At 42.4% G+C, this 13,545-nt stretch overlaps 1 protein-coding gene across 3 annotated transcripts in view; it reads right to left on the bottom strand.

Moving 5' to 3' along the window:
* The window catches only part of PAN3 (poly(A) specific ribonuclease subunit PAN3), a 55,678-nt gene extending 42,443 nt beyond the window's left edge, over positions 1–13,235 (bottom strand). For 2 of the 3 annotated variants that reach the window (XM_033146419.1, XM_033146420.1), the window contains exons 1-2: positions 12,402–13,235; positions 3,183–3,304 (exon numbers count right to left, since the gene is read on the bottom strand). In XM_033146419.1, the coding sequence (XP_033002310.1) occupies positions 3,183–3,304; positions 12,402–12,855 (576 nt within the window). In that variant the 5' untranslated portion in view covers positions 12,856–13,235. The remainder of the gene's footprint in view (positions 1–3,182; positions 3,305–12,401) is intronic. The other variant, XM_033146421.1, reaches the window with a different exon arrangement.
* Between the last annotated feature and the right edge of the window lie 310 nt (positions 13,236–13,545).

Genomic DNA, 13,545 nt, shown 5'->3' with positions numbered 1-13,545 from the left:
ACTACTACAACAACTACTACTGTACAATACTTCCTTATCCTGCCCACCCCACCTTGCATGCAGATTCAGGGTCTGAAAGTGCCTTCTTATGCAATAGGGCCAGGCTGCTATTCCATAACATCAGATTATTATTTGAAATGCAGACACTATCAGCAGTCATTAGGTGACCATAGAAAAAGGCATGTTACAGAACAGGCCACATTAGAGACATGAGGAGATATGTCATGTGAAAATGAGATATGTCATATGAAAGATCAAATTATTTCAAGGATGAAAATCTTTCTGGGCTTTACTCTTTGGTAGAGGAAAAAGTCATAATTTCCCCTATTCAGTATTATTAAGTAGTCAAATCTAAATAAAATTATTGCAAAGACTACTTAAAATTAAGACTTCTAAAATGCTTAAATCTTGGGAGTACAGTAGGCACTTGTAAAAACATCAACTGACTTTGGGATGCACTATCCAGAAGTCTCAACGTGGCGTACAGTATGTCTCATGTTTTATACTTTACAAAGCCAAAAAATTTTTTTTTTGCAAAAGCCACGCAAGACCAACCCTACCAGTATCTTTCAAGTACACTCTCTCCATACTCTCGATTTCACACCAAAGCACATCCTATCTGCAGACTCTTTCATAGCACACCCAATATTTTGCTTCTCCCGAAACAGTGGCCTCTCTTTCCCCTGCGTTTTTAGCCTTGTATCCCTTAGTCCGAGAGGTGACTTCTTCTTACCTTGCCACTCATTCTCAGAAACAGTAAGGGCTCACCTGGGAGCAATGCCTGTCACTACCACCTAAGTAGGACACACTCACTATGGGTCATGGCTCTGCTGCTGTCCTTCTTCCCCTACCCACAATCCTGTAATCTATGACAGAAAACTCACACCAGTCCCTTTTCAGATACAAAACAGTATTACCTATCAATTAAGTGGGCTTATTCTCCCAAATAAGTCACCAAATGGTCAGTGTTATGGGCACATAAATCCAATATAAAACCTGCATTCCATTTGAGTTCATCTAAAATTACTGCTACACACTACAGATTGCTTATGCCAATTCAACTAACGAAATTACTTACATTAGAACTGAATTGACAGTCACCTACTTTATATTATCTTTCTATTCAAACACAGTAAGTTGTGATATCAGATTTCTAGCCCTGGCTGTATTTAACTATACAGGACAAACAATCTAGGTAGAGAGTGAACAAATATTTTAGAGAACAAAATTCTGAAAGTTCAGTCTGCACAGAAACATGAAATTAAGGATAAAAGTACACAAAAGACAAAACATTTGCCCTGATGCAACCTTAATGCAAAGCAGATCCACCAAATAGCAACAAGCAAGAAAGCATGAAGTAATTAGCCAATCAGCATAAATTTGTCTCAGAGATCAGACCAATGGTGAATCTGCAACCTCACTGATGTTACTGGGTAGATCTATGAACCAACGTCAGAGCTAGTGACATAGTACACCCTGGAGACTTTATCACAGGTCTGTTAAAAAGCTGCGAGTCTCTGCTGCTAAAGGACAAATCTGTCTGAATAACAAGGCAAAAAGCTATCTGGATAAACCAGTCATATTGGGAATCTTTGTGTCAGCAACTTAACAACCTACAGGTACTTTTCTCCTTATAAGGAAGCATTGATGTGATGGGAGGAAGAAACATGGCTTTAGTTAAATGGATGATCCGAGATGATTTAGTCTAGCCTCAGGATGTAGTGTTGTACCAGTTTTGTAATATCAAATTCCACCTTGTGGTGTTTTTACTTGATGCAGTATATCCTTCAGTGTCCTTTTTATGAACTGACTCCCTCCCTTGGGAGGTTGTAGGCTCTCTTTCCTTAGAGGTTTTTAAGCAGAGGTTGGATGGCCATCTGTCCTGGATGCTTTAGTTGAGATGCCTGCATTGCAGGGGGTTGGACTAGATGACCCTCAGGGTCCCTTTACAATTCTGTGATAGGAACAGGGAGAACTAAAAGCCAGATTTAATATTTTTTTAAAAAAATAAAATAGGTAAGGTTAACAAGCTGTCTGAAGGATAGATGCAATGCCATAAATGCTCAGTTGGGAGTGTGTGGGGTGTGTGTGTGATATATACAAGAAAAGGAGAATTTACAGAAAATGAGACAACAAAAGGCTTTAGTTCAGACCAAACACACCCAAGCCCTGCACTGTTTAATTCCTTACAAGATTATGCACATGCTCACACATATATAAAAGCAAGAATGTGAAAACTGATAAGATTCTGAGATGCAATATGAACTGTGCCTTCCCCTACCACAAATAATTAGCAAATTGATATTTAAAACTGTTGATCTGGATAAACCCTTGCACTCCATCTCTTGCTGCCTCTCCAATGTTTGCAATATGTTTGAATGGTTGGGTAGAAGCAGTGTGAGCCAAGATAAGTGCCAACTCCCTTCAAAAAACAAAACTATCCAAAGCTGTAAGGACTCAAACCAGATGGTGCCTACATGATTACACAAAAAAATTCTTACAGAATCTTATCTCTAACCACTACACAGCAGACTGTCAAACTTCGAGCACCCTATTATCCCTATGTACCACAAGACAACAAGACAATTTATTTGTGGGAGGGATGTACTCCTAAGTTACAGAACTAGCACTTTTGCAGATCTGCTCAAGGGCAGAAAAAAGCCCAGACTGAACCAGATGGAAAGTGTGTGTATACAGGTGGTGCATCATCATTTGCACTCTGGGAAACAAATCCCAAAACTAACCAACCTACCAAGGCCTTTTTCAATTACTATGTCTTCTTTCCCAACCCTCTGCATACAGAGTGATCATAAACCAATATCTGGCTTGAGAATTCCCTCATTGGACACTGTACTTCTCCCGTTTCCTAAATGAAGGAGATTCCATGAAGAAACTCACATAGGATCTCCTATTGGAAACATTGCCTCTTACACGCAGTAAGGGATAGGAGGGAAGATATTCTGTGAACTCAACATATGCATTGGGCTCCTAGAAACACTGTGCTGATTCCTAGATTGGTTGGAAGAGTTGATTTACTGCTGCTCCATGTGAAGTAATAAAATACAGCAACATCGAGAAATCTAAAATTAGCAGAAAACTGCTAGAAGTAAACTTATTTGCTGTAGAAATATTTTTAATCCTTGGTACATTTTAACCTAGCTGCTTACCAAATGAAATATTACCTGCATCATAGGATACTTTGCTTCAGCAGGACTTCCAAACCCATTAACTCCGATGAAGCTGGTGCTGAAGTAGGAGTCTGTAAGACTAGCTTCAGCCAGGGCACCTCCATCCATGCCTGCAACTAAGAAAAAGAAGAATAATTTAAAACTATCAACTTTGCAGACCCTTCCCTGACCCCAGTAACATAAGAAGCAAAAAGGTTTTACTTCTCAGAATCAGCCCTTTCCTTTAAAAAGTGGCCCCAATAGTGCTGTGAAGCTTTTTTTTTGTAATGATCTCTACGTGATCTTTTATATGTGTAATGTAAAGTTTTTACTTCTGCCTGCCTAAATACACACACACACACACTTCTGTGAAACAGGAAGAAGCTGCTGTGATAGGTCACTAAATAAGGACTATTTTGCATTTTCCCACCAACTTGGGAGTGAATAGCAGCTGTGCTGGGCAAGATACGAATGACAAAATGTCCTACCACAACAATAGTTATATGCACAGGTAACACTGTGCTGCATTTTGTTTAGCAAAATGTGCAGCCTGAACATATGCCTCTTTCACACACACCTCAGCATCAATACTGCTTTTAACCAGGTGAAGGAAGGGAACACATGTGCAAACCTGCTGCCTCCATATCTCAGCCCTATGTTTAGTCCATGGCTACTTGTCCCTATGGCAGCAGGGACAAATAGAAATGAATAAGCGAAACAAGGGCTGGAAAACCATGCACCATGTAACTGGTGGTGCATATGAAATTAAGTAAAGGGTCAGAAATGTGTTTAAGGGGCTCAAGTAGAAATGCACTTTTTACCACATATTGGAAAAGTAGAAATGTTAATTTTAACTACTAAGCACAGCAAATGAAAGTGAGAGAGAGCTAATGGCAGGATGTACAGAAGAGATACTGTTCAGGAAATACCTGCTACTGAAGGTACCTGCTGAAGTGCTGTTGAAGAAGTAGGTTTTAAAGAAAGAAAGGGAGACAGTTGAGACAATGGAGCTGGTTTTGGAGTAGTACAGCAAAAGGCAACAGCAGGAGAAGGAAACAAAGAGCTTGTTCAGGTGTTATCCCAGTCTCACTCATCACCAAGATTCATTATCCTGGGTAAGGAGAACATGTGTTAAAATACCCATAGGCTCTGCCAGTTGAGATACCAGTTTCTGGTTGTGGGGGAGGAGTTATGATGAGGACCATTTGAACCCCTAACCTACTCCTAATCTCATGACAAAGATGGCAGAACAACCTAACAGGCCCAAACAGGGCTTAAACAACAGATGGTATGTTCTTATTAAGAAGCCCTACTTGAATCTTTAGTTAATGAAATTGTTGACTTTTAGCGTAAGTGAAGCCTGTAACCGTCTAGATTGAAAAAAAATAATGTTGAATTCTGTAGAAAGGTTACATCACATTTTTTTAAAAAAAACCTGAACGGGTAGAGCTGTGAAATCTAGTGAAAGTGCACCAGACACAATTTTCAGGTTTTTTTTAACAACTTAACCACATCAGAGTTTTCAAGCTGAGTAGAGCATGAAAAAATTAACAAAATCTTGTTACTTACAATCTGTGCTCAAAATCTGCATTAATAAATAGGATGGCATATATAACTAGAGGAAATTGTTTTTAGTTTAGCAGGGACAGTGTTGGTTATGTGGAGCTTACGGCTGACCTATTTCTGCTAGAAACCTCAACCATATGTTTGTATCAAGAGCATTATTTGTGTTCCTCAGCACTGTGCTAACTCACTACATCGAGCAAGAATGCTGCATCTAATGTTCTTTGTCCCACCAATATGATTGTGAAAACAAAGCTCTTCAATATATCTTATTTTACAAATAACCAGAGCCTGTGTTAAAGGACAGTTGACAATTATTGCTTTTAGATGCCTTAAATTAAAATCACTTCAACAGCATAAGGCATATATCAGTTATAGCCTTTTGAAAAAAAGACAAACAATGGGGAAGCATTTTCTCCTAAATGCTAAACGATTGTGTATGTCACCCAACCCTAAAAGCACAAGACAACTAATATGCTTATACAGATACGCAACTGAACACATAAAACAAAACAGGCAGTAATTTTAAGTAGCTTCCTATTGGCTTAGTTCCAGCCCACTAGAAAATATATTCTGCTGTTTTAAAAAATCTAGACATTGGCTTTGGTGAAATGCCAGGGAAACAGTTCCATCATTGTGGGCAGACACTGAGCAAGTCCTCTATGTGTCCTTACCATTCAAACATGGGTAACATATGGCAATGTTAAATGGGCAAGAGTGGTAAGTGCTATATATTAAACAAGATCAATCTAAACAACCAGTAACCTGGAAAATGAATTTATCTAAAAGAAAGCTAGTAAACCTCCAAATGCCAAGAATTCTCATATTTTGGTAGTCAAAAGCCCACACCAACTGGCCTTAAGCCAGCGGTCTTGAGCTATTTCAGTCTTGGGACAAATGTAATATGGAATTCATTTTATTTTTTTAACAATAATGTATGTACGTGTATATACACACACCTTCTTTTCTGCTTCTTTTTATATCTTAGAACATCTATCTCAGACAGCAGAGTGGGGGTAAATTTTGAAGTTCAGAAGCTCATTATGGCTAGCCCCACAGTCGCACTCCCAAGGAGAGTCCGAAGAGCACAGGCAGCCGTGTTCTGCCATTATTAAACTGGTTCCCAAATTCCACTCCCACATAGGCTTCTTGAAAACTTAAAGGTTTTCTGCCTATTTTAGCAAGTGTAATGCACAGTGCTAGATGCTTGAATTTTTAACTGTAATGTTAAATACACCCCAGACAAACTGAATAAAGCTCACAGACCACTACATTATTATACTACGCACCTAGTTTCCTGGGAACCAAAGTAAACTCTATGTAACTCAGCAGTGCTTCTTTCTAACTGCATAGGTTCAACATGTTAAACTATTTAACTTTAACATAAGATATTCCACTAGCTGAAATGCAACCTTTAATTTTTAATTAGAAATGAAAACTATCTTGCAAAGAAGCATTGTCATTTAAATTACTGGTGTGAAGTATGAATCCTATCAAAGAAAAAGAAAGTAGTAAGCAGCCTCTGATTATTTCCCTCATTCTCGAACTATCTTCAGACAAATGTCACAAAATTCCTAGACCCTTTACAATCTCATTCATTTGCCAAAGCAAGGAACGCCCCTTAATGACCCTGGCAATCCAGCAGATGACATCATTATTCCTGTTCTGAGAAGAGCACCAGAGCTGCATGCCCTTCCATTACATCACCATTTTTTACTCACTCCGTTACCAGGTTCTGTGTCACAGTAACCCACCAACTGTACAGAAGAAATCTTTCATTTTTCCTCTTTAACACTCTAAGAAGTGCTTTGGAAGTCAAAATTAAATCATTCCTGGCTACTGGGAAGGTTTCACACTAAATAAAATTATACTGAAGGCAAAGAACACAAAAAGGATACAAATAAGCAACTTTCTCAAGCAGTGTCATGAGTTGAAATACAGGAATCCCCCCACTTATGCACGATCACTCGCACGCAACCGCTTATACGCACGTCACTGGGAAATAAATAAGAGTAGTACCAGGAAAGAGCTCATAAGGACATCCAAAGAGAACGTCAGTGAGGTTGGAGGCAGCCCCGAAGAGATCAGAGGCGCAGTGGGGTTTTATTTAGGCTGCACAGCCTCCCTGCCTAACAGCTGATGCACGGGTAGCGCAACAACATCCGCAACCACTTTTTTGCAAGTCCTCCAGCCTTCCCCCAGAGCTTCAACTCTAGATATTTTGGTCTGTATTGGACAGAGCTGTACAGCAGGAAAAAATTGGTGCTTATAGTCTTTTCAGAGGGTGCTCCCCATTTACACGATCTTCCCTTTTGCGCGTGGGGGCCTGGTTCTACTGTAACACATAAAAATATTATGAACTGATTTTTTTATGGATAGGTGAACAAAATGATAAGGTGCTGCAGCAGTCATTCTGCACCATACACTGGAGATATGTTCTGTGTCTATATGCTTCTGTTCAGTATGTTGGGGGGGGGGGGAGACCCACTTAGCAGCAACTAGGTCACAGTAGTTCTCAAGAATTCCAGCTGGAAAATGCCAGAAACATAAAAGCAGTTAGATCAATTTACTGTATTATTCTCACATCTGTACAAAGATAGCTATAGGATGCTTTAAATTAATTGCATATAAATGAGTACAAATGATGTGGCTGTTCACTCCTTACCAATTTTAGTAGAAAGTGAAACACATAAGCTGGACTGACCCAAATACTCATCCATGCAGGATGAGTAATAAGTACTCTACTTCTTGCAGTGCTTTATCCAGTCAATGCCGTAGTATTTTAACAGGTGTGCTCTCTCTCTCTCTTACTGGTACTGAAGTAAAAACCCAATATTTGCCTCTCTAGCCAGTTTAAATTATCTCCTGTTCCCAGAAACCTTAAAAGTCTCCCATTATCTTTTGCAATCAGATATCTTAGTCAGTCCCATGAAAAGTTTGAACTAACCTGTCTAAAATATTATTATTGTCTTCACAGAGGAAGTCTACTCATCTACTCTAGTAGTTAATACAGCTGAAAACGCTACCATCTGCCTACCAGTTTTAATTCTATCATCCCTTCTACTGCTCATCCCCATTTCCCCAACAAAACCAGGCAGCTTCTATTTATTTCTCTACATTAATACTGATTTTCTCTAAATGCAAATCTTTATATACATTCAAATTATAAGACCTTCCACTCTGAAAACTCTGTGGTACCTACAATCTATAGTCACTAGCATTGCTATCCATTAAATAAATCATGCAGCATTGAGAGTAATTTAAATTATCATTATTTTTCATTCATCATTGTATTATTGTTATTTATTAAATTTGTATACTGCCATTCATCTGATGATCAAGAGTGGTTCACAACTTACTATTAAAGATTTTCTTATATTTAGGCCAAGTGACCAAATATGTAGCATACTGTACTTATACAGAAACTATACATCAAAACCACTACAGTAATCACACTTGATCAGTCACACATACTTGGTATGGTACCTTTATCACAAGTACAAAAACTGTACAATCATATGTGTGTTTATACAGAAGAGCCAAACTTTCAATGTGACTTACTCCAGTGTAACTGCACATACAGTTGCAACCTTGAACATATACTGTACTGTACATTCTCAAACTGCACCAGAGTAATCAAAATGATTGAATACCTTGCAGCTGCGATAAAACTTGTTTTCATAAAGCAACAAAAATTAGTCCATTTTAAAAATACTTTTAATGAATGTGTCCTGCTTCCTTGTTTTTCCTTTGTACCAATCTAGTCTAATATATAAGCATTATATTACATTCGGTAATTAAAAGCACTCAGTATCAAATATTACACCTTCCAAAAAAATTACTTCAAACATGCTACATTAAGTCTCAGTGAACCTCATTAAAGATATATTAATGTCCAGTCTGCACCTGAGCAACAGAAACTTTTATTATTTCAGCATTAACCATGTTGTTTTAAAAAAAATGTTATATACATTAAAACTAACCTTAAAGATACTAAACCATAAACAAACTGGTATGATACAGAACAGTTGCTTTTTAGGTGGCATGCAAAAAAAATAATCAAGATTATTTCTCCCTTGGCAACTATTTTAATAGGTGTTGGTCTATAAATACACAGATGTCTTCTGAAATCATCCATTTGATAAGTTGAATAATTGTACTGAATAATATAAACAAAAAAAGCTAGAATTAATTTCATTCCAGATCCAGGTATTATACTATATTTTTAGGTGCATCAGAACACTGTTTAATATTAATATTTTCTTAACTCAGCTCCAAAGTTCAAGCACTGCTTTTTTGTTTTTTAAAAAAAGGGACTGGCACATTTTTGGGTTGCTGACACCTTGAAAGTAGTCCTGTAAAATATGTCTCTTTATAGCTGAGAGGCTATCATACTGCTATCATAACAAGACCTCTTTTGAGGACTTGTGTGGTGGAGTCTCCTTCTTTGGAGGTCTTTAAGCGGAGGCTTGACAGCCATCTGTCAGGAATGCTTTGATGGTGTTTCCTGCTTGGCAGGGGGTTGGACTGGATGGCCCTTGTGGTCTCTTCCAACTCTATGATTCTATGACAAGACAGCATCTCTGAAAAGGCAGTGTAATGCAGTAACAACTGCTGCTGCAAATTTTGTAGGAATTCAGCACACAATTACGGATGTGAAATATAATCTGCACAGAGCATTTGAATCTCATGGCATACGCTACAACGTATAGAAAGCAACAGATTCTCTTTAGTGGTCAGAGGCTTATTTGCAACAGCACAACACATGGCCAATTGCTGTCATGTGCTTTATCTATGCAAGGCAAAAAGATGGCAAGCGTTCTTGTTCTAGGCTCACGTGGTCTACCTGCAATCCAGACCCCTGGCTGACATTAGCATGGCTTAATGGTGCAAAGGGAAATAATGCCTCTTTGTTGTGCAGCTTCCAGGCTGCTACAGTGAAGAAGCTTGAATCAAGCTCATTGCCATCAGATGACAACAGCAGGCCTGGCTTAAGATCCAGTAGATCCTGTGGTGGCTTAGCCCTGCCTATCCCCCCAAATACCAGATTTCAGGGGTTTCTACCAACTACCTCCATTTGGGTGGGTGCAACAGAGTACTAATTGCTGGAGGAGGTCACCTAAGTCAAGATATCTCTGCCCCACCCAAACTTCCTCAGCAGATCTGTAGATTATTGGAAACCTCTGGCTTTAGCTTACTAAAAACCAATACAATAAAATGCAAATATTTTTTCTTAAATTGTAACTCTCTTACTGTGTGGCTTATGTCCAATTAAGATAAACACTTTTGCATCCAATTTGCAGAGCATCACCATTAAGACACCTGATGACTGCAAACTAGAAACTTTATTATTTAGATCAGGGGTCCCCAAACTAAGACCCGGGGGCCGGATGCGGCCCAATCGCCTTCTAAATGTGGCTGGTGGACGGTCCGGGAATCAGCGTGTTTTTACATGAGTAGAATGTGTCCTTTTATTTAAAATGCATCTCTGGGTTATTTGTGGGGCCTGCCTGGTGTTTCTACATGAGTAGAATGTGTGCTTTTATTTAAAATGCATCTCTGGGTTATTTGTGGGGCATAGGAAGTTGTTCATATTTTTTTTCAAAATATAGTCCGGCCCCCCACAAGCTCTGAGGGTCAGTGGACCGGCCCCCTGCTGAAAAAGTTTGCTGACCCCTGATTTAGATGAAGTAACACAAACAAGTCAGCAGAATACAATATGTAACTATGGGATAAAATGGGGCAGCAGACTAGAACACATGAATGGTGCAATTCACATGACTACATTTTCCACAACACAATCCCATTCTGCAATCCCCTCAAGGCAGCAATCAATCAGTATTCAAACCCTAAAAAGGGAGTTCAAAGTCAGTTTAGCAGCCATACTACTATCCCATTTCCAGCAACCCAAGAAAAATAATCATTTTTTAAATGCTCAAAATGAGTCACTTGCATTATCTTAGTTGTTATCCTTACTACAACTTTGTAAGGTAGATCAGTATTACCATACATATTGCTGGTGAGACAACTGAGGCAGAGTGGCTTGCTTATGGCCACCTAGTGAGTTCAATGGCAAAGGCAACATTCAAACTATGAACTTCATAGCTCAGTCTCTACACCAGCTCTCTAGATGAGGCTTCCTCAACCTCGGCCCTCCAGATGTTGAGACTACAATTCCCATCATCCCTGACCACTGGTCCTGCTAGCTAGGGATCATGGGAGTTGTAGGCCAAAAACATCTGGAGGGCCAAGGTTGAGGAAGCCTGCTCTAGATCATACAAGCACTGGACTGAATCACAAACCTAAGTTCTATGTGGGCTTCCACTGCAAGATGGAATACACAAAGCCACTTTTCAGTGGGTAAAACAACCATGTAAAACTACCCTTTTTAAAAATAAGCAACCATTCTAGCAATTGTAGGTAACTGCAGGTCATACCTGCAGTCTACCCTGCTTGAATTAGACAGGTACACTGCTAGTGACAGTCAATTATTTGCAGAGATTCTTTCCTTAGGAATGTTTCATCTTGAACATTTTACCAAAAAAGGAAAGTTGTACCAGTGGCTTTTTGTGTAATGTGTGCATGAGAAAATAGGTACTAAAGAACTCTTGTTTTTAAATATTCCTCTGAAAATTTGAACCAGAACATTTTTATTTACCTTTTATTCATTTCTTCTAACAGACTGCAGATGATTGAGATGTCACATTAAAACATTTGATCAAATCTAGAGCTGTAAGCACAAGTTGACACCAAGAGAGCAGACAAACCTACAGCTTTGTTGACAGGAAGAGCATGACAAGTCATCAAGCCACACTTCAAAATATCTCCCAACAAGCTTTGTTGATTCATTTTTACATAGTGCTGACTGATTAGCAGCATCTTCCCATCAAATAACTTGAGGTGTTACGACAATGTTTGTTTCATCACCTCTGGAACACTTGCAGAAGGAGCTAGCAGTGCTTTTGAGAGTGGCGGGGAGAGCCAGGTCAAGTTCTCACAACTTACATTCTCAAGCAGTACTCCACTCCATTGCAGCACAAAGAAAACCTCATTATAGAAGCAGGGGGGAAACTGACAGACCAGGATTACCAACCCAAACCCAGGATACACTTGGTGGATTCCGAGCATATGGGTGCTGCACTAAACTATCAATCCTGTCTGGATTTTCTGAATGGGCAAGAAATTGTGTCTCCCACAACTGCTTTACTGTTTATCCTCCTTAGCAGTTTTATTTTTTAAGTCATTCTCTCTATCATACACCCCACCAGCATACAGTACTTAGTTCCAACCTCCTTACCCATTACATCTATCTCACCACACCTCTTTTTGTCACTTTTTTTCCAAGAATCTGTGTGTGTTTCTATCAGGATTCACGCGACACTCTACCTGCCATGTGGGCGAAGGAGCAGCATTAAATAGCTTCGCCCTCTCCCGTTTTCAACACATTTTACCTCACACGTCGAAGGTTTCCAATTCCTCAGGGGAAGCAGGGAAACGGCCTCCGTGAGCCACCCTCCTAACGCCCACCCTCTTGCCAAGCATCTCGACTGACACAGCCCTGGCTCCTCCGTGGGAAGGCCGTGGGGCCTGGGCCTGGGGCCAGAGACTCACCTGGAGCCTTTCCCGGTCCCTCCCTCCCCGCCTCGATGCTCCCCGTCGCCCTGCACTCACTGGCCAGCCGGGGCCCGTCCAGCCCCGCTCCGCCGCCTGCTCCGCCGTGGCCGCATCCTGCGCCTCCTCCCAACAGCTCGGGGGGTTTCTTAGGCCCCGCCACGGGCGCCGCTGCCCCATGCCCAGAGTAGCCGCCGACGTGCCCGGGCGAGGCGGCCACGGCCGGGGCAGCGGGGCCCGGAGGGAGCCCGAGCGGGAGCCCGCCGAGGGCCACAGGAGGCGGAGGCCCAGGGCAGGCGGCCGAAGCTCCGCCGGGTTCCTCGTGCAGGAACTGGCACTCCTCGCCGTAGAAGCACGTCTTGTCCTTCGCGTAGTAGCGGCAGAACTTCAGCTTCACCCCGACGGGAGCCGCCGCGGCTGCCGGCCCGGGGGGCGGCCCGACCGCCGCAGCTGCCACTGCCGCCGCGGCAGCCGCCACCACCGGGGAGGAGCAAGGGATCCCGCCGCTGTTCATGGCGGCCGCTACAGCAGCACGGGCAGGGCCGAGGCCGCCTCCGGAGGCACCGCCGCTGCCGGCCGCAGCACCATCGGGGGAGAGGCGGGCGGGCGGGCGGCGGCGGCAGCCCGGGTACGGTCGCCGCTGTCACAGCCCCGAGTTCCGGCGTCGGCGGGGGCGCGTCGCAGGCGGGCGGCGGGCAAGGGCGCGCAGAGAGGGCCGCGGGCGCTTCTCTCAAGTGGGTCGGGCGAACCCGCCGAGGAGTCCGAGGCGAGGGATGGGCCCGCGGCGGACGCGGGAAGCTGGGCCCTCGGCCAAGCTGATTGATGGTCCGGCGGCGGCAGCGGGGTTGTTTATTCCATTTTCCTCTTCCTGAGCTACCTGCTCGGTGCGCCTGCGCCGCACAGGGGCCCGCTGGGTAATCCGGGCCTGGAGCAGGCGGAGGCGCGTGTGGAGGCCCTGCCCTTGCGAGGGAGGAGGAGGAGGCGGGGGAGAGAGAGGCAGAGGAGGTTTCTACCGTCACAAACGGCGCTGCTCCCATTTCACGGCCTTCGAAGCCCGCTTTTTGCGATTTCTCACGGGCGGTACTCTCGTTAGGGTCCGCAGAAGCTCTCCCCTGCCGTTTCTTTCGCCCGGGATAGCCAAACACTTGGCCGCCTTGGGACAAGCTCTTGCTGCTGAGCTGGGCTTTATTCCGAGGGTAGGGAA

This window comes from Lacerta agilis, chromosome 4 (genome assembly GCF_009819535.1).
Source record: "Lacerta agilis isolate rLacAgi1 chromosome 4, rLacAgi1.pri, whole genome shotgun sequence".
Taxonomy (NCBI): Eukaryota; Metazoa; Chordata; class Lepidosauria; order Squamata; family Lacertidae; genus Lacerta; species Lacerta agilis.
This window is presented reverse-complemented; position numbering and strand designations above follow the sequence as displayed.